General features: G+C 34.5%; 1 protein-coding gene across 1 annotated transcript in view; it reads right to left on the bottom strand.

The window, feature by feature from the left end:
- Positions 1 to 23,050, bottom strand: part of CNTN5 (contactin 5) — a 231,939-nt gene that overhangs the window by 130,625 nt on the left and 78,264 nt on the right. Inside the window, exon 7 of the mRNA XM_041487128.1 lies at positions 11,907 to 12,009. Within this exon, the coding sequence (XP_041343062.1) occupies positions 11,907 to 12,009 (103 nt within the window). The remainder of the gene's footprint in view (positions 1 to 11,906; positions 12,010 to 23,050) is intronic.

Here is a 23,050-nt window from a genome sequence, read left to right on the forward strand (position 1 = left end):
AATAAAATGGTGTGATTGTTCTAGAAAACTCCAAAAGTCCACAACAAAAGCTAACTAACATATGCACATTTTTAATATTTTCAAATGATCCACTGCTTTTTGAAAAATAGAGCAACAGCTGAAGTACTTATAGCATGAATATGAGTTTAATGTAATATGCATATTTATTGAATCTTATAACCATTATATTCTATTTCTATTTTGGTCTCAGCAGACATTTGTGGGAATACAGTTTCCTTGTTTATTGTAACACCATCCGCATTCAACTCCTGTGAATAAATTGATTTGAGCTTCAGTTGAGTTCAAAGACAAGCTTTCACCTCACTTTTGGAAAAAAATCCTCTGAATACTACTGGTAAATCTTAGTACCATCAAGTAAAACCCTACTTGATTTCAGAAATACCATCATTAAACTTGTCATAAATCTAGACTGAAATAGAAAACCTAAGTGGTTCCTGGTGACTGTGACAGACATTACTGTGGGCTTGTACACTTTGAATTTGAAGAAAATATGAGCCATAATTTTACCTTTACATTTAGAAGAGATTATAAGTCTCTTCAGTTTTCAGCAGTATATTATTTGGGATAAGTGCTGTTGAATTAGTTGGAATTCTTCACAAGTTTCAATAAAATATAGAAACAAAAACGTTTTAAAAATGTTGGAAGCTATTCTTCTTCTTGTCTATTTCATATATGAAAGAATTTTATGACATGCCTAAAGTACATGTTTGCTTTGGGAAAGGGGAGAGGTAGAAATAAGAGTGATGTCTGAAATTTAATACCCTTTCCTTAGATCTGAGGTCTTAGGATTTCAAGAATATTTTAAACAGTAATGCATATATTACTTTTTTTTATACTTGATTTGTACAGATTGATGTGATATTTTGAAATATTTTATCTACTACTGTAATTTTAATTCTGCTCCCCACGATTTCTCTTTACCATGCATCACTGTTCTGAGCTCCATATTCAAACCCACAGGTGCACATCATAATATATCTTGGAAACATCTGCATGCCTCTGGGGACTAGAAAAATCCCTTTATTTTCTTATGCCTTCCTGCCTTTCAACTGTATTAAATATCTTTAATTATTATAGGATAATTATGAGGGTTAAAATGTTGAGGACTATAATGAAATTCTCTCTGTCAGATGGTTTTCAGGAATGCCTATCAACCATGGACATCTACCTTTATAATGTCCCATATAAATCTGTTCAGAGTTTTATGAGACACAATAACCACTTTTCCTTTCATTTGGTTTTTAAAATATAGTTAGTACTGAAATGCATGCAATACAGCAGCATGAGTATGGTGATTTAAAAATTAAAAGAGAATAGAAGCAAATGATGATGAGCTTGAAGCCAGTGTGCATAGTCCAGGTCTGCAGCTCTCTTCAACAGATGCCCATGACTGCGCTGGAAATATCTATTGCATATATGAGTGTCATGCATTAATGTGGACGTGCCACCACTTATCACCACTATTAGCTCATTCTTTATGGAACAGAGCAAGGACAGTGCCACTTGGCTGCATATCCAGCTCCACAGCATTTTCTTCACACATTGAATCATGGCATGTTAGAGCATCTCTAGCATCTAAAATAGTGCCATGTATAAAGATGATTCATTTTCTGTAATGGTTCATTATTTGCAGTGAATTATACTCCAGAGTTCCTCTTTACTGGTTGATCAGAGACTAAACTGATATCTCAATCTTTACGCTTAACTATTCAACAGCTAAATTTAGATAATATAGCTGTCCAATACTCTAAGCTAGGTGACATAACCAACAGTTTTGGTGATTTAAATTTTTTTTCCAAATTCTTAAATTTGAGTCAGTCATGAACAAATGAGTCACCTGATGAAGTTGAAATCAAACGAGACCACAATAAGCAAAGGTATTGGTTTGACAAGTAGTGAGGAGGGTGGAAAGGCTATTCCACAACCTTTTGGGTTTGCATTTGAAAGTTAGGTAATGCTGTTTACTTTTGATGAAATTGCAATAGCACAGGCAAAAATTTAACACAAAACAGCTGAACATCTCTTCCTATGTATTCAGTGTTTTCCTCATTGCAAAACTCCATATTACATTATTGTCAGCATAGGATTGTGGATGGTATTTTTATGGTGGGATTGGGGAGTTATTGAGCCTATTGAGGTATCATGTCTGTTAAAAGTTATGGAAATAAGTACAGGTTTTTCCTCAGCCATCCAGTAACCATTTTCTCTAGTCTCTGTATCACACCCTACCTCAGCATGTGGCTGGGGGCATTCTGAAGTGGACATTCTTCTAAAAAATATTAAAGACATAACAGGTAAATTATCACCAGTTTGTGATTTGATCAAGGCTGTTGAGAAAAGGAATCTGAAACAACTTGAAAAGCAAAAGACATATATGATACCTAATATTTTACTAAAGGCGATAATACTTGAAGAATCCATGATTTTAAGAGACAATGCTTTGAAGCAGAAAGTTTCTTTGAAAAGATGACACATATTTGGCAGGTGTTCATACAAATGTTCAGGGCCGCATTACTGCAGTAGGACTGTGTTTATTTGCCTTGTGTTATTTTATAACTGAACTTTTGTGTCACTTTTCTCTTTTCTAAATTTTGCCCAGGCAGATTTTGTTTAGCTAGCACATTGATCTAGGATGTCCTGACTCTGCTGTACAGGTATGACCAGCATGTGTGTGCAGATCCAGAAGATCAGGAAGACTATTTACAATGAGTCCAAAAATCCCCAAAATTGTGACATACCATCAATGAGGATATAAATGTAAACACAAATCTAGCATGTCTGATCAGGCACAGCATTTGAAGACACTGAGTGTGATGATTTCCACATCATTTGGGGCGTTTAAGGCTGCATTTAAGGCTCTTGTGCCGTAATACCATATACATTTATTTCTTTGCCGCAAATGCTGAAGAAAAACATAACAGTGGTAACTCTGGTGACCTACTCCTGAGAAATGCTAGAATTTTTTTTCCTTCTGATCCTCTCAGACTCTGACAGAGAGAGAAAGCCTACACATAAGCTGCTGGATGGTAAGTTTGGAATAATGAAAAAAACCCCAAAACTCATCCATCTTTAAATGCACAGTAAAGATGCAAAGCTGGGCAAGTTACTGAGCACTGTTTTTACTAACATTTATAAATTTTCTTCAAGGGTTCTGAGAGAGAAAGAAAAGGGATTGGTAATATTGATTCTTCTAGAATGGCCTTCTACTGATGGGGATTTTGTTTGGTAGGTTTTTCTCCCACTTCCATTATACCATACAGTAAAAGCAATCAAATTTAAATTTTAGATTTAGAGTGAGGCAGAATGAGGCCTGGGAGTGCTACTTGATTTACTAAAGAATCTTTATCACATTACTATGAATGATTGCAATATCTGTAAGAGTATTACAAAGTCTATTTAAGAACAAGTCCACTTAGAAGAAAACAGAAATAAATTCAGCCTGAAAAGCAGGAACAAAATCCAGTCTGACTCTAGCACCTTATAACATAAATACTTATTCAGAACGAGCTGAAAATTAACTTGAAATTGATGAAAGTCTTAGAAATATTTATATGATATAAAAATTATGTGCTATCAAAGATGGGGAAAAAAAGAAAGTGAATCCTGGATCTATTTTTCTCATATAAACAAACTCAACTTGAAGATGTTGTGTCTGCATTTAGAAAGGTTCCTTCCTCTCATCACAATCTTATCTTGAGGAGAAAGGACCTCCTTACTTATAACATTGACAAATGTTGTTCTGCAGAGTGGTTATTTCCTTCTTGCAAGTATTTTGTTATCAATAAAATTCAAAAGTGGCTTCCCTTCCACAGCTTCCAGGTCTGGCATCTGATAAGATTAATAAAATATTTTTCCCGTAGAGAGAACTGCTGTGAAGGGACGTGGAGAAACACGATTTTTTGTTCTATGGAACTTAGGTATTTCTATATCAATTTTTTTATCCATCATGCAGTGTCACTTTGGGCAAATAATGAAACCAGATTAATACTCTATGGCATGGTTTCTCTGTTTTAAAAAGAGAAAACAGACAATTCATGTCTCTGTGACCTATAGATGAAAAATAGAACCTCATGCTAAACCTTGGTTTTGATGGTAGAGGCAAATTACTACCTGTGGACTTCTACACTGTGAATTAGCTTGAGGCTTGAAAATGTTAATTTATTAGCATGCCTTGTTCCCACAGTAATTCTGCTATATGTAGGAAAAACGACAAAATATTTCAATCCAAGTTGCAGCAATGGATTGGGTGTATAGCACCCAGAATGATTTGTTTTATTTAACGCCATGTTACCTTTAACATCAAAGGTGTTTCTGTGTGCCACCATTATTGTGGGAAGAGGAAAGGACTGTTTTGTGTTCATGGAAAAGTACAAGTGGCTTAATATTTTCCAAAAGACAATAACTAAGCAGCTTCCAGGCCTGAATGGCTATTCCATGAGCTATCAGAATCCTTAGCAAAGAGGCGCTCACTCCCTGAGAAACTTCATACAGTTGTCCAAGGAAAAGACAGCTTATCCTCAGGGAGGAAAGTACAGATCTGCTGACATATCCCAAATGCATTGACAACAGAACTGTCATACTTAGCTCTAAAAACAATGAAGCCTGATTTATAGCCCAGATGTTGCTGCTGTCCTTTTTTGTTTTGTATGCATGTCTATATATATATATATTTATATACATACATATATATAAACATACATACATATATATATATACACACCAATGAAGCATGCTCCGTTCCCAGGTTTATACACACTAATACTCATCTGCTGCCTGCTGCCTTGAGTGTCCACTCATGTCAATGCCCCTGGGTTTCAGTGTAGTGCAGTTAACAGAGGCTAATTTTGAGTATCAGCAGCACACTAGCTCTGCTATTCTTTAGCACAACACCAGAGCTGAAGCAAGATGTGGATTCATGCTGACAACAAGGAGACTTAGGTTACAAAAGAGCCTGATCCCAGAATAGAAATCCTCATGAGACCTTTTTTGACACTAGATTACTGGGAAGGGGTCTGGATACAGGAACATCTTGTCTGGTTCTCTTGAGAGTCTATAAAGGAGATGCCTTCTGCCGGGTCTGGGGGAACAATCTTGGAAGACCTGTTTGGAAACATTCAAGACCAGTAGGTAATACTGGATTTTCCAAGGTAAGCCAACTAGAGGACAGAAGTCAAGGAGAAATATGTGGAGGACTTAGCTGAGTTTTAACTTGTGGTCTGAAAGTAAAAAGCCTTATTTTACAGATTTGAAGAGGAGAGAGGGTTAAAGTCAGTCCCTTGAAGTTAGGAAACAATAGTGTAATGCTGGAATCTTCTATTCCCATATGTGTACAGACCAGATGAATAACTGCAGGTGCTAGATAGAGAAATGTGCAACCTGGATCTGTGACTCATTATAAAGTTACTGTTTATCAACCTCTTGTTCCTCCAAAAATCTCATATATTTATTTGGCAGATGGAGAAAAAAAAGGAATCAGGTACTGTGAAACCTCTGACCAAAGATTCATTCCTGGGTGCCTTTAACCCTCTTTTCTGACATTATTCTCTTCATCATTACGCTATTTACCAGATCTCACTGAAACAGCCCTTTAAAACATGGACTTGCAAAGCCTATCTTTTTGTACCTGCAAAAATGTTTGCAATATCTAGAAAACTGCTTCATAGCCATTACCCCATGTCATTGGCTTAATGAGCAACACCAGCAAAAAATAACTTCTTCAGAAACTTCATGCAATTCTCCACAGTTAAAGTCAAATGCTCTTTACCAGACCATAAAGATTTTTCATTTGGCTGCTCTGATCTTTGCTTAGGTACTATACTCACTTATCTAAACACTTTGCCTTTATTTCTGCATATTGAAAAATATTTGATAATCTCTCTCTACATAGATTAATAGAATGGTTTGAGTTGGAAGGAAACAAAGACTATTGAGTTCCAGCCTCACTGACGTGGGCAGGAACACCTTCCTCTAGACCAGGTTGCTCAAAGCCCCATCCAACCTCATCTTAAACGCTCCCTGGATGGTGCATCCACAACAGGCATATAGTCTGCAATGAAAATATTGGTAGTGACATGGAACATTAGTATTTCTAATAAAAGCTTGAAGATCAATTAGAAAAATTAGAAAAGTCCACCAAAAGGAAAACAGGTGCAGAAGGTAACAAAAATATTGTATTTAATGGATTTAAAACTTTGAGACATTTATTAATTTGAATTGATTCACAGTTAATTGTTTCAATATAATATTTTTGAATGTTTCTTAGATTAAAAGTCATAAATTTCATTAATTTGTGTGACTTAAATATATGTAGCTTCACCTTCTATTTATTTCATTTCATTTAGAAAGCAAGATTTTTAAAAGGATTTCCAGATGAGTTCTTGCAAATCTACTACATAGGGGATTATTGTTTACAACTGAGCTATAAATCCCTTCCAAACAAAGTTAACAGTAGAATTATTAGGGCAACATTAAATATGACAAAATGATAGACAACACATCTATCAAAATTGCCTCATTGGAATTCAGTAATAAAATAAATAAATATTTATTCTTATCATTAACTAAGTATATTTCAAAACAGAAACATAGTTTTGACTTTGCCAAAATGAAATAACCCAGCATTTAAAAAGAATGCTAGTATATTACATGTATGTTACCATTGTACAGAAATAGCATAAGCATAAAATAGTCTCAAAAATACAGAAAAACAAGCAAATGAGTCACAAGAAAAATTGTCCATCAGCACTTTTATTTATTGATGCTTTTGATTCAAATATCTACGTGTTGATCTATGTGGTTTAAAAATAACCATAGTATAAATAAAGGGATGCATAAAACTTTTTGTTCTTTTTAGCAAAACAATCCTTTTGGCAATCTATACAGCCCTTATTTTAGGAGCAAAGATTGAAAACTCTCGTAATCTACAAGTACTGCAATATCCCAGATCTTGTAATTTCTTTTAATGAGAAATAAAATATGATTACTCACTCAAAATTGGCTGCTGGCACTATCATAATACAAATTCTATTTTGTTTTTTCCTGACTAGAGCCAGAAAACCAATGAAATGTGACTTTTATATGGAAAACAAAATAGAAGTCTGGTGTTATGTACAAACAAAAATTCACTAAAGAAAAGGCTGAAGTGAGAGGGTCAGGTAGAGTGTGAGCATAATACACAGTTTAAAATTTAAAAATCTGTGTGAAAGAGTTTGAGTAGAATTATTCATATAGAAGCAAGAAGACAACTTAGGGTTATATGCCAGAAATAATATTAAAGGGGAAAAAAAAAGATGTTTCTGACACTTGCACTTTTCTTGCTTTCCTCTGTGGCCAAGGGTCTGGGCTCTTTGAAGAGGGCAGGAAGTTACGGCTTTTCATGCCAGCTTGGACAAACCAGTCTTGTATCATTTCTCAAACTATGAAAACTTGTTCATTTTGAGGCTTCAAAATAAAAAGTGTATTTCCACCTGTGCCTGCCTTTAAGTCCCATATTTAAAATAATAGTGTTAAAATCACTTATGACATAAGTATGCTCCAAAGTCAGGAAGAGCTGAAGGATGCTTGGATGGCTGTCACTGAAGTGCTTCATTAATGAATGTGTCATGTAGTGGGGATAGAATTTAGAGTCCTTTTGCATATCAACAGCATTAATTTAATCTCTTTATAATGGGCAGCGAAACGAAGACACCAGAATTATTTCTTTGAATAAAGTACATGAAAAAAAAATAAAATTAGAGAACAGACTAGTTCCCTCTAGATGCTCCTGAAAGCAAAGTCAGTAACATTTGAGAGAAAATTAAAATGGCAACCTGGTGTCACAGAAAGCAATGTCTGAAAAGTTGCATTTCTGGAGCAGGAAAAGCCAAGAATGCTGTAATTTGTGCAAAAGTGTCAGCTAGGGAAATTATATCTTCTTCACCAGAATTTTTCTGAAGAATAAGGTCATGATCTCTCTTCCAGATGTACATAAGAAATCTAAGGTCTGACACTGAAATGGACATAAAAATTCAGGATTATGTGGACTACAAACAGAAACCTCATTAGCTCATTAGTTTTCAAAAAAAATAATAGCTTTTTAAATAAGAGAAGACACAAGCGGTGAAAACTGTTACTCAAAAGCAAATATTAACATATTGCTGTTTAGAATTATTTTTATTAATTTTGATATTTTGAATTCTTCAATTCAGATTTTTATTTTTTTCTTTTCAATTTTTTATTTTAACAACATTTAATAGTAAATACTAATCAGGATGTAGCCATTCTGCAAATTAAAAATAAGTATTTCTGTTATTGTGAAAAGTTAAAAATAAATAGAAGATATTAATACCTTGTTATTGCCAGTGGTTTTTTAGCTTGGTTTTTTTTTTTTTTTTTTTTTTTAATATGATCCCCTCTTTTGTTATGGAACAAATAAAATTCAAGTATTTACAATAGAAATTACATAATTACATAGGTGGCAGAAAACGTATCTGTATGCTATGTATAGGTACATATATGAAAGATAGATGTAACTGAAACATAAGTTGTTGTGTGGCAGTGAATATGTCTGTATATGCCCAGCCTTGGGCCAGCATATGTATCCAGCATAAAAGGTCACTAATTGCAAAATGCACATTCTGATATATGCACAGTAAATTTTATTTGGCTCCTCTGCTTTTCACGTCTTGTTAAACCTCAGCAGTAAATCACTGATTTATGCAGTGATTTCTTAGACAATGACTGATGCTCATGATAAGAATTGTTAGCTAGTGCAAATTAGATAATCTTGAGACATTTCACTGCTGCATTACTTTGAATTCTTTAGCAGCTACAAAGTCTGTTTGCGAGTGGCATCAGTAACATAATATTTTCACTTGTAACTGAATCAGCTACATATTGCTGGGACCAGAATAAAATCCTTCTCAGAAAATGTATCTCTGTCGAGCAATTAAAGTATTTGACTTTAGTTTGAAGACAAAAGCTTCAGAGCTTCAATTTATTTAATTCTTTTAGCCATAGTGACTGACAGTGCTAAATAAACATTATTAATAAATCATTAATTAGTAAGTAAAGACTAGGATCTTCCTGGAATATTTGCCAAATGTCTGCTTCAGGAAATCTCACTGGAATGCTTGTCATTCTCACAATTACAGTGGAGAGAGCAGAGTGTTTCAGACAGCTAAACTGAAGCATGAGAAAACCAGCAGCATATTGGTTTTAAGACTGTAATAACCCCATTGTTATTTACAATAAGAATTCAAAAGATCAAGTTTCAAAATACTAAATAAAAAAGGAACAAATTAGTTGTTGATTCAGTTTAGCAAATGGGACCCATGGCAATGTAACAAGCAACAACCCCTACAGGGCATTAGGAGCAAGAAATGGGGACAAAAAAAAAGAAAATTATGAAAATGAATAGGAAATTTGATGCAATTCTGCTTCTCACCTCAGCCTTCAGGTTTCAAATGGTGCCTGAAATGTCATTCATGTAATTATTACCATATCAAGTTGAAAGCAATTTCAGTTCAGCTGATTTGATTGTGCATTAATGGCTGGGAAAAGAAGATAAGGAATGTGCATGGTAAAAATAGCTGCCCATTACTATAGCACGAAATTTGGTCTTATTAGGTAACCTGAAATTCCTTGGTCATTCAGGTGGTCTTGATTTTTTTTGTTTATTAAAGATTAACACCAAGTAAAAAAGAAGAAACAACCTAATTGAAATCCTTCCTGTCAACTTCACCTTCCTTTTTGAATAGTGATTGAATCTTTTTGAGATTTTTTTACTAAATCTCACGGTGCTGAAGGTGTAAGGCATCAGTAGGTCTGTTTCTTGCCTTTCAGTGATGGTTGCAGAGGACAATGTGTGTCATACCTCCTTTTCACTGGAAAGTTGACTTGTAATCTGTCAGCAACTGCAATTTAATTCCAGCAAAATAAGGAAAATAAGAAGTAGTATGTTGGTTACTGCTTCAACCATAGCCTTGAGTCTAAAAGGGCCTCGTTGCCAACTATTGACTTGGCAGTGTTTCTGACAGGAGAGAGCCTGGAGCCATCAGCCTCTTTTCCTCATTTATTTCATCATCTCAGGGAATCTCTCCATTTATTGCTTTTCTGTCCTCTGTCACATACCTCTCTCCTCATCTTTACTATATAAAACATAAGACTTGTGTTTTACCCTACAAAAGCTCTTGTGTCCCATTTGTTTTCTAAACTACTGCTTGCATTTGTGTTGGGAATGAGTTTGCGAAAGCTGCAGTCGCTAATGGCTCCCTCCACGTGGGCTATGGTCTCCCAGCTTTTGTTTGGACTGGTTTGGTTATGTTCTGTTTCTTCATCAACTTCACTGAACTTAAATAGAAACAACTGAAAAACTTTGTCAGAATTTCTCTTTAATTATTTGTGTATAATTTCTGTTGACTTGCACACTGAGAGCATCTCGGTATTGGTCAAAAATGAACAAACAGCAAGAAGGGAGTAATTTTCAGACACAGATCATCCAGTCAGTAATTAGGAACTGTTAAGAGAAAAATCTGAACAGTAAAAATCCAGTGACCAATGACACATGAAGATGAAAAGGACTACAAAACATTTAAAAAGCCCTCTCAGGTAGTAGAGACAGTCTTTGAAAAGTCACTCTGGAAAATTAGACCTGCTGAGCAAGCTGAAGGAATGATCCTCAGGAAAACAGACTATTGTCTTAAAGCTCCTAACCTCTTATGTTTTTTCCTCCTTAGGTAAATAAGAAGAATTGGTGTGTAAGATATAGTATTTCTCAGACTAAATCTTTTGTGGAATTCCTGCAAAGGAGTTACAAAGACAAATGAGCCCTTACTTTTTAATCAAGGCCATGCTGTAAGAAACTTGTATGTTTTCTGATAAGCCATGAAATAAAACAAGCAGGATATATCATATGTAACAGCATAACTATGGAGACTAGGGGCAAGGTGTCCAAAAGAATATCATTATGAAAAGGAGCTGAAAAGAATTCAATACAGTGAGATTTTTTTTCAACACACCACACAGAATTTGATAAGGTATTTTGGAAAGAACCCTACCCGTTATAATTTTTCATATGTCTCTAGAGAAACATCATTGAAGGAATATCTGATTTTGGCAGCATATATGTGAAGAAGAAAGAATCTCTTTGAATCACTAGAAATGACTCTTAGTTCCATCTGCCTGTATGCTAACATCCTTATCCTTGGGAACAATCATAACAGTACTTGAGTAACTAATAGTAACTACCACCACAAAACTGAAATGTTATCAATTTCATCCTATATTCTGTAATTTGAATATTGCATAGAAGTAATTTTAATTTCAGTTTCTCATACCTTTCTTTCCCTAAACTCTTTTGTCTACAAACATCTAAAAACCCCTTGACATGAATAACAAACACCCATTCTGTACTAGTGCTATTAGGTCAGGTAGAAACTATAGAGTGGGTGCTGCCACAAAGTAGGTTAGGACATGATCAAGACATTGTGCTCTTTGCTTCGTGTATAAATTATTAATGTGGAGGAGGGGAGAAAACTCTATTAATGTTTGTTTATTCTCCAAATATGAAATTTTTACAGGGCAAACTATAATTTACTGGCTTATAGTATGCCTGTGAATGAATGGATGTGAGTCTGGTAAAACTTTCCGTTTAAAAACATTTTCGCTTTTTGTTTAGGTGATTGGTACTTTTAATTTTGACAGAGATACTGTTAACTTGACTGAATTCCTGACCACAGAAATGGCTGGGCAGGGAGTTCATAATTAGCTATTTAGTCAACTGGTTATTTTGAGAGTGCAGCAAGGACGATCTGTAAAATAAAATCCAGCAAAATAATGAAACCACAAATCAGGCATGTCTCATCTTAATAAACAATGTTATCTAATTAGAAAGAATCTTTACTTACTTTCCAAGTGCAAAACACTCCATCTTAACAGTAGTTCCCCTTGCAGCTGTAACTGTGTAAGGAAAATGGACTTCAATTTTTGGTTCATATTCCCCCATCACACCTGGAAAATAACAAACGTTTAAAATATGAAATATCATCAGTTTTCCATTATCACAGAGAGACCAGTGGTCTGCTTTTTGAATCTGCCCAGCAATAAAGCTGATAACTGATGGAGACAGCCTCTCAATCTGATGTGCTGTGCCCAGGTCCAGTATACACACACACTAAAATGCTCTTCACTTTACCAGTAGCACAACACTGAGTTTAAAAAAATTATTTGTTTTTTGGAATTAGGATTAATATTTAAATTTTCAAAGATTAAAATGGGCAATCAATAGAAAAGTGAGGATTTTCATGGACCAAAACTTTGTGTACCAGCACTTTAACAACTAGACAAATAAATCAACATATCATGATGTGCTTGACTGAGGACCTTCTAAGCTCAGGGAAAAAACCCTGAAATTATGTAGGAGCATTTGTGCACACAGATACAAACACAGATATGTAGACATGAAAATTTCAGTTATGTAATTTTCAGTGAGATTTTTAATTTGGAAGAAGATTTCTTTTCAGGACAATGCTTTAAGTACTTAAAGATAGCATTCTTGGAAATGGGGAAACATTCAGGAATGGGAAAATATAAAATGGCAATCAATAAAGTTAACTCAGATTTGCTTTAGAGTGCTTGACAGCTTTGGAGAACACAAGTGCTTAGGAAATGAGAAGTCAGTAAGGAATAGAGCTATGCTTTATAAGGTGTGGTTACAAATTTGGATTTGATGCTACTTGGAGAAAATATCATAATCAGCTTGGAAGGAGAAGAATATGACTCTAATAGCTGTCTTTGGTTAGAAGGAATTTGGGCTATGGTGGTAGGAAATACTTGGGAGAAAAGGGCTGTATTGAAGAAAGTAAGAATGGTTCAGATTTTTAAATGAGAAAAATGGAATAAAATCTGACTTTTTGAAAAAGTAGCAACAAGACAAATCTAAATCTATAAAAATCAGTCAAGATTGTCCAAAAAACTCTAAAGCAAGCAAATAGGAACAAGAAATGAAAAGGCAGGAGAGAAAAGAGATCTCTTATATGAGAAAGAAAAGAAATGAACGTAAGAAGAAACATGGAAGTAGAGGAGTACAAGATTTACAGCTGAGAGAATAACAGTTGGCAGAGATAGATGAAAAAACAACCCACAACCTGCTAGAGCAAAAAACAATACATAAGACTGAAATTGTAAAACATCTATTCCCAGCCTTCAAATGTTCCTTATGGGGCTCAGGAGTTTCCAGTGGGGGCTGGGGGCTCATTTTCCCACTGTCACTCATGCCCCTGAAAAAGCTTGGTTCTGGGAGGAAGTCTGAACATTTATACATTTAAATGTTTAATCAGGGGCTTAAGTCTAATTAGAAAATCTAAATGTGTCTCATAAGTGAATCAATGACAAAAGAAGAAAGCATAAAATGCCTTTATTTCTAATGTAATTCTATAAATAATTCTATAGGTAGCAAATTTCTTTGTAAAAAAAAATCCTGCAAGCATTATGTGTTCTAGCAATACTGCCTCATTTCCTCCAAGACATGACTGAATCAGTGTTTCAACATTGCTTTATGAACCCCCTTTTTTAATAGGAAAAAAAACCCAAAAACCTGTGTGTCCTGGGTATTAAAATAAAGCCAGGCCATCAAAAAATGGTAGTCAATTAAAATTTTCCTTAGCCTAGACTGAAATGATTGCTAGTATAAAATGTAATAAAAATGCATTCCCACTGGATTGTAAGATGTCAATAAATTTATAATTTAGTTACACTCCTTGTAACTTCGTTTACTGTTTTCTGAATTTTTTTTTTGTGACTATGAATACTAATTTCTGATTTATCTCAGTTAACTAATTACATGGTTTTACAGGATATCTATCATATCTTTTTTCAAATATGTCTTTAACAGGCTGAAAAACTCCAGACCATTAATTCTTCTTCAAAAAGTATCTTTAAGAAACATTCCTAGTGCCCATGTGGCACCTCTTCAAATTCCACTCTCTCACTTTGAGATGTGAAGGTGACAACTGTACAGCAATAATGAAGGTGTAGATCTTTCTATCACAGAATTTATTTCCTTGGAGTTTTTTTTTTTTTTTTAATTTGAAAAAAATTCAGTTCTATTTTCTGTTTTGTACTTGAGATGCTGTTTGTACACCGTGGCACCCTAATGTCTTTACTGACAGTATCTGATAAAGGTATTATTACTTCTCTGTTCATTTTGCTTCCAGATAGTTTATGTGTTGAATAGTGAAGTCCCAGATAAGTCTTCATTGACAATCTCTCAGTTTCCAAACCGTTTAGGTACTCATACAATAGATGCATTTTTTCTAATCTATTTTTAATGGAAAATGGGGCTGTACTTCAGCCCCTCTAAGAATTTAGCTTCCTCAACAGCCTTTGATGGTGACCCTGTAAAGAACTATGTGAAATGCAAGCAGCTTGGCCATTTCTGTTCATATTCTTTCAGACTCTTTAGGAAAGCTGTATACAGACTGAAGCACAATTTTCCTGGTTAAAAGCTGTGTTGTTGGTATATGACTGTGTGGTAAGACTACTGTATGATAATGTGCTGAATGTAATCCTAATGATCATACTTTTAAAATTTATTTTCTATCAACACTCATGACACAGAAGTCAAACCTCATCCCTCAGATGTTCTTAGGAGTACCTGAATTTTGAAAACAAAACAAAACAAAACAAAAAAACAAAAAAAAACACCAAAAAAACAAAAAACAAAACAAAAAAAACCAAAAACAAAAAACCAAACAAAAAACCCACCATTTCTACCTACCTTCCTTCTAGTCCTAAGGCTCAGTGAGGAAAAATAGTATATCCTGCTTCCTTCCATACAGGAACTGGGCCTTGGGACTTTGTTATTATTTGTAGTGTCAATATTTCCTCTAAGATTTCTTCTATATAAACTTCAATTACAAGAACATAGTCCTGATAGAGCAATCTCCTATGTTCCCTTGTAGTGAATACTGCTGAAAATAGTTCAAGTTATGATAGAGCCTCCTATTCCTAAGGTTTTTCTTTTAAATCTCTGATATCTGCTGACTGTTCACACTCACTAATAGGTTTTGTGCCTCAATGAAATTAAAAATGGGGTGGCTTTGCTTTTGGGTAAGACTTTGTTCTGGAAACTAATAGTGTTGAGTTGTTACATAGTATTCAACATTTGCTTTTTTAGCCCTGAATAAAAACAAAACTTTAACTTGCATTAAGTCCCTTCGGTGAGTGCAATCTGTACACGTACTGAATGCTCTTTGCATGTCATGCCATCATTTCATACTCTTAATGAAATGCTGATTGACTGATGCTTTGCACTACGTTCTGTTCTTCTGGGTTATTGCTACCCTAGCAAGCGACATGCCTGCAGCAACTGGCAGGAAATGTATAAAAATTACTGAGCAATTGCTTGGTGTCCCTATGAAAATTAGGAAACAAAAGTCTATTATTGCAGAGGGATATTTTTCATCCTTATTATTTATGATCTTTGAGACCATGAAGGCCATTACAGTTGCATAGATATTAAGGGAATTGTTAAGGCCTTACCTTCCCATATTACACTATAATTGCACTGCTATGGCTGTGGTGCCTCTAGGCTCTTTAGCTTTCTAGCTTCTGTTTTGGTCACTATGAGTCAGGGATGGCAAAACAATCATCACCTGCATTTTCATGAAGATTTTTGTTCATTTGTATTAAATGCTAAAAGGAACCTGAACTTTTAAGAAATATTGAGGTCTTGAGCTACGTGCACTGGAATCAATCTCTCTCAGGCTTATATACATGACTCTCTTACAGAAGTTTGGCTAGGGCTATAAAAAATTCTCTCAGTCATTTTTTTTATACCCAGTTATCAAACATGAAATACAACAATAAATAAAATTGATCAGCAGAGAATAAAAACATAATATACGATTTTCAAGTGGCTAACAAATCACAGAGTTCATGTGCTTTGGTCACTACAGAGCAATGGGATGCTTGTCTCAATGCCGCTGTGCTCTGCCTTCCCATGAAGAAAAATCCTTTCTGAAAATCCTTTACCTTTCAAGGCCTGATGCCCATCATTCACTATTTTGTAGGCTAATTACTTAATTTGCTAGACTCCCTACTTCCCAAGTTTTGTTGTTCACCTGAGTTCAGATCTGGGTATAAAAGTACTGAATTTGTGATTGATATGAAACATAGCTCTTCAAAATAAATCTTATCTGTGGCCTTCACTCTGAAATATGTCATTCCAGTGTTTGTGTCTCTTAAATTTTCCAGTGTTTGTGTCTCTGCCCTTTCAGGCAGGGTCTTCATGGCTGGGGGAGATTTAAAAACTAATAATCCTTTTGTTCTGCCTCTGATTACCAAAGAAGACACTGATTTAAAGGACTGAGCATATCACAGGACAAAGCACAGTTTAACCTTGCTAGAATCAATGGCTTGTTAGTCACCCAGCCCGAAAGGCCCCTCAATACTTACAGAAGAAATCTCTCCTTCAGATTTTTTTTTACAATGGTGCAGTTATCACAAAGTAATTATTCTCCAACCCAAATACAGAAAAAAAGTATTCAGAAAATCAGGTTTACTTTTAATAAGGGCTTTCATTTAACAAGTTTTTTCCTCCAACATTACTTTAAATCTGTGACTTGAGTTCTACACTCTGCTACTCAATGTCTTATGAACACTAAGCTATAATGTCTGCATTTCATTTTTCTATTTAAAAAAAGAGATGACATAACAATGTGATAAATATTGATTTTGAGGCACTTACATATCACAGGAATAGATGTAATAAAATTTCAAACGTTTGCAGATATTAGTGCAGCTAAAATTCATTACATTGTCCACTAGGGGCCATTTAATGGAAATGGAGAATGGAATAAAGAAGAAAGATTGCTTTCTGATTTTCAGTCCTTTCAGCTAAGAACAAGAGAAAGAACTACAGACAGGATATCAGACATTATTGTTTTGGAAAGGACTGCTCTACCTCTTCATTTAGCCTGCCAATCCATGACTTATACAACCTCACATGAAGAGTGTGGAAAAACTGCAATATCTATACAATAGGAATTTTTCCTTCAAGGGGCCAAAAAGAATCTGACTGCTGAGAAATCATGTCCCATCCTCTTATTCAGCTGTGTAGAGGCTGATGCTTCTTCCAGTAATCTTCCAGATATTAACTACCCTCTTGCATGTCCCAAAACATGAAAGCTCCTTAAATCCTTTCAGCTAAAGTGATTTGTGTTTGTTACATACTCTTTCAGTAATAGCTCTTTAACTTCCTTTGGAGCCTAATTTTGAATGGAACAGGTTACAGGCAGTGCTTGAATAAGTGGCTGATAAACATTTAAGAGAGTAGATAGAAAAGATTCTAAGATTCCTGGCTAAACATCATCAGAATTCTCAGGAGAAAATGAAGGCCAAATATTTTTCCTACCCAGGAGAAAGATTAGGCATGGATTGATACTTGCCATTATTTTGTTAACAAATGATAAATTCCTCCCAGCTCTGTGACTAAGAATGCTCATCTGAGAGGTTTGCACAAGGAAGTCCCCAATCGCAATCTGATGGTGCAGGAATGTTAACATGGTTTTTTTATATCCTGAAAAAAGCTCTAAAGACAAATTTAATTTGGATTCTTACTAGTTTGCATCTTCCTCTCAGTTTCTGGGAAATCTCTTGAGGCACGATAAACTCATCCTGCTGAATAACAATTTTTTAATAATTTTACAGATCAAAAGTTGAGTATCCTAACACATTGTAATGATGGTCGGTTGTGTGACTAGGTATATAAACCCAAGAAAATTTTGCCTAAGAAATTGTTTACAGAATATTTATGTATAATTTCTTCTTCAATCTATAATCTGCGATGAAAGCTAAGGTTGTCTAAGGTGTGGGTCCCTTTGTGGCAAAGGAATATTTAGTACTTTCTCTGAAGACCTGCACTGTTAAATGTCTCCAGAAATTTGTTTGGGAGAGCCTTGAATACACACATTTAAAATGACAGTAAATTGACAGCACAAACTGAATTAATTCAAGTATAATGATAATGCCCATCATTGTATCTGGTCTGCAGAAGAGATTTTGAATGAACTGGGAAGAATTTATTGACTCACCTTCTATTAATCTTATTCTAAATGTAAGGACCAGCACCTGCTGTAAGTCCCTAGAAAGCACTAACTAGTGCTTAGTTCAGTGCATTCTGTAATGCACTGAACTAAGCACTAAACTGAATTAATACTAAATTGCCAACATTGTTTTCATATGTTAGAGAGCAAATCCTGTTGCATATCACTGGATGGAAAGACATCTTTACTGGAATATATCCCAATATGAGAGAAAAATTGGTAGTTCAGTGTCTGGAAAAGATATCATAATGAATACAGCACAAGAAGGGAATAAACTCTAGTTTAAACTAAGGGATAAGATGTTCATGTATTCCTAATTTTAAAGGAATAAATGTGAAAGAAAGTCACATTTAGCAGAATAAAAAGTGTTTAAAGTTTGAACATGACTTTACTCTCACCATTTTATAACCCAGATTTTACTCATACTTGATTTCACTAGTTTATCAGTTACACTGAGCTCTGAACTCTGGAAAGCCCTTTCTAGAGATAGTATTACTATCTTTAAATATGTTATTATTTATAACTCTTAAATGTTTGTATGTCATACATTCAAATGAGCTTTCTGCCTCTCTTAAACATCAAAAACAACCAAAAGCACTTAATTTTCAGTTGAAAGCAGGTGGTTTATGAATGAAATAATGGGAAGTGAGTCCAAACTCTCAAAACACAAAAACAATGAGATAGTCTCAGAATAAGCAATGAGGGAAATATTGGTATATTATTTAGTTATTCGAATGAGAGACCAAAATTTCTAGCATACAGATTGGGCTGCAGAGATTTCTGTTCACATGTGTTTGAAGATGTTGAGCAGACTATGACCAAATCTGCAGTCTTTTTCTGTGTAGAAAAGTCTTTAGTGAGTAATAAGGTGGACTTCATCAATTTCCCGCATGTTTTAAAAATGGCATCTAAGCTCTCCTAAATCCAGCACGTCTTGTATTGGATGAAACCAAACTTCACACTTTGGACATTCAGAGATGAGTGAGCACACATGAGTGGCTTGTACACAACACTCCAATATGAAGATTTGTGCATATCCAGTTGCACCTAAACATGAAAACCTGAACATTTTCACTGACTAGGTACTGGCAGCTAATTTTTCTGAGCAGCCATACACATCAAGAAACAAAAAGGACTTACTACATAGTCAACACCTCGCTTGGGGGGCCTAGCTCAACAAAAACCAAATCATAGGGGGTTTTGTTCCATTTTGTTTTTACAGGGAATGAGATTACATTGAACTTGGCACAAGAAATATGTGTCAGATTTCTTTTAGGCATCACTGGCCAATGTTTATTGTTTCTCCTTTCCGATTGCCTGATATTCATCCAGGACAGGCTCACAAAAGATATTCAGAAACATGGGAAATCTTGTTTAATCTAAGTGATTAAGACAAAGATCTAATTTTATGGGGTTTGTAATTATCTTCCTGATGAAAGTTCTCTAGGAATCTAATTTTTTTCCTATAGGAAATGACATAATTTTTTGCACTTCAAATTTGACCTTAAGCTTTTTTTTTTCTTCTTTGCAACCTGCAAAGTTGTTTTACAGAATGAAAACAAAATATTTCCTTTCCATCTAGGTGCCAGAAGTGTCAAAAGTATTATGATGTCCAGAGAGAGTATTTCCCTGTCTTTTGATCAATTAGAACTCTACTGCACCTAATAGTGTTGCTCTAATATTCATTGTATGTAAAAAACTGGGAATAGCTTCCTAAATAAGAAATATTTTTTTTCAATTCAGACTGCTCATATAACCATGCAAAACAAAGAATCTATTATTTCTTCAATATGACAGACCAAACTAAAATTTCTGTGCCATCAGCAACAAGTATTGAAATACCCATTATTTTAGACCCAATAGAAACAAATCATCCTGTTACCTACTTGCTGAAATTTTAACTTTAAGCAAAACTCCTGCTGTTCATAATCAAATTAGTTCAATACTCTGGCAAGAATTCCAAACTGACAAGTAATTTTTGTTTGAATATTATGACATAACCTATGAGTGCAAAGCAGCAGTCACTGGTGAATTTCTATCTAAGATCCTGAGACACTAAGATACATAACATTCAGGACTATTCTTCATACTCTGAAACCATTTACAGCTGTAAAGGTTACTTTCATTGTCAATTTGCACAAATTTGACTTTAGTCACCAAGAATTAAAATATTACCAACATACTTCTGTCTGAAATCTTAATAGTCATAGTTCAATGCAACACCATTCCTAATCCTGTCAAATTTAGAGGAACATTTTTTTTGAGTTCAGTAATTTTAGGCTTTGTATATTCTGTATATGGATCAGTTAACTACTCTTTCTTTGTACAAGTTTCATAAATCATGAGTAGAAGGAGTGAAACAAGAAAATATAAGTGCAGAAGACCTGCAAGTGGATACATGGCTAGGATACTGAGCTATTTTAGCTAATTTAAAAGAGCAACCATTGCATTTCCAGCATACAGAACTTCTGTAAACTAATGGGAAGACTTAGCAATTACAAATCCTCTAAGGAAGTTACCATAACAGAACTCAAAAGCAGACTAAACTCAATGCAAACTTTTGCAGAGAAAGAATTCTTGCCCTACAGTGAATCCTGGGACATAATCTTTTCCCAACCTCTCCCTGTTTTCCTCCTGTAAAAGCCCCACAGCCCCCTGGGTTCAACCCTTTTACATTGTCAAAAGACCATCCCAAGTTATTTCATCTCTCTAATTCTTTAAATTAAATATTTTACAAATAGTGTCTTTGAACTGTTATGTGCTTTTGGAGAGTGTTCTTCAACTATTCTATATAATATATAATCTACATAATATATATTATATATACCTATGAAACACTCTCTAATAGGTTTATTGTGTAGGAGCCCTCTATAAAATTCTCTGCCTACCTATAGATTTTCTCACCTATAGGTAAGAACCATTGCTGCTAAGTGGAACAGAGTTTCTAAATAATAATAAACAAAAAGTTACTATTTTGGGAATAAGAAAATCCCAAAAAAACCAACAATCCTTCCTCATCCTATTACATGTATGTCTGTCTTTTTTTTTTTAATTAAAATTAGACTGTACAGACATTTCTTAATCGTGATTTTCATACTATTATTTTGGCAACATTGCACGAGGACCTTGGTACAAGAGCAGAACAAAAGAGATAAAAAGTACAAAAATATCTGTAACCCTTGCAGGATATACTTTCAGTAAAGTAAAGCAGAGATTGTAGGAAGAGCTTTATTTTCAGTTTTCAGTGACCCATCATTAAAATACCTCGCTACAGTTTTACAGGGGAAACATATTTACTACCAGGTAATGTCTGTCCAGGGACATTGCCATTTTATCAACCTTCCCCTGGAGCAGACCCTGCATACATTCACGTCTCTGTCAGTGTTATCAATCTTTGTATAGCACTAAAGGACAAACTTGATTTTGCCCAGACAGTTTGTCTCTGCTTAAAAAAAATCAAAGCAGGATTACTTCAGGTTTGATTCCTGCCCTGGAGTACTGAGTAAGAAGAGTTCCTACAGTCTCTATGCAGTTTTATGGAATACAAATGCAAAATGTTACTGCAAAACCTTGCAATATAACCCACGTGAAAGAAGAAGCCTACAAGACTGGAAAATCCAGAAAACAGCACAATTAAGTCACAGCTGAATGTGTATTTTAAACCCCTATTAAAATTCAGGTGCATTTTGTTGTCTTCTAGAATTCAGCTCCATATGAGTAACTCCATTAGAGGACAAAACCACTAATAAAAGTGAAAAAAAAAAAATAAAATCAGTGAAAGGCAAGGAATGACAGGTCAAAACCATTACAGTTCATCTTTAAGCAATTAAAAAAAAATACTACCTATCAGTTAATTATCAATTGTCAGCATTCTTCTGGGATAGGTACAGCTATGTCTGTGAAACTGCACATTTTGGTCTATTTATTATCTTATTGTGCTACACTGGGCATTTTATTGCTTGGGAATTTGCTATAATTTCTTCCAAATTTTCCTTCATGCTGGTAAAGATATCTTTAGATAACCTAGTGATGTTCAAGCAACATATCCCAGAGTTTAACCTCAAAAAGCATATGCAGATCATATTTCATCATGGAAAATTAGAAATAAACATCCTTAATACCTCGATAACTATATGTGCTATAATTATGTGAGACTATTAATCACATTGAGTTATTCAATAGAATGAGGACAGACAAAATTCAGTTCACTGCTTCACAGACTATGAAGACATGGAAAAAAATCTGAAAGTCAGGTATACATGAGAGTATGTCTGGTCAGACATACCAACATCTGGAGGTTAAACTAATTTGCTCTAATGGAACATAGTAGGAAGTATCCTCTGATGTTTGAAATTGTCCAGGTTTGTTGGGGATTTTTTTTGGTTTTTTTTTTTTTTTTTTTTTTTTGTTGGTTTTTTTTTAACACTGGAAATTTCACCATAGCAAAGCTAATATGCAGTATCTGCACGGAGCTAAAATGAGCAATTATGTAATTTGTTACTGTTCAGTAATAACGTTAAAGTTAACATACTTTCCAAAGAATAAGAAGGATTAAAAAAGTAAGAAAAACTGGAATAAAAATGTGTGAACTTGAAATAACTGCCTTATGCACTGAAATATCAAATGTTTATACTCCCTAGATTTCTATTTCCTTATTTTGAAAAGACTTTCAGATATTTTTATGCGTGAAGAAAATTTACTGCTCCCAATCAGCATCCAAGCCTCTGCAGATACAATTTAACAAAGCTGTTTATTATTTGTAAACAGTGATCAAATATTTCCTCAAAGTTTGTAATGCATTATGAGGCAGTTAATGAAATCATGCATATTTTATTTCCTCCTAAAACTTTTTTTATCTTCTCAAAATTTTAGGGTGTTTTTATAACCCAGCTTGAAGTGAAATTGAGTTATATGAAATGACTGATTGTCAAGGACAAATGACGTAT

This window comes from Pyrgilauda ruficollis, unplaced genomic scaffold, assembly GCF_017590135.1.
Source record: "Pyrgilauda ruficollis isolate IOZ18807 unplaced genomic scaffold, ASM1759013v1 scaffold8, whole genome shotgun sequence".
In the NCBI taxonomy this organism is placed as follows: Eukaryota; Metazoa; Chordata; class Aves; order Passeriformes; family Passeridae; genus Pyrgilauda; species Pyrgilauda ruficollis.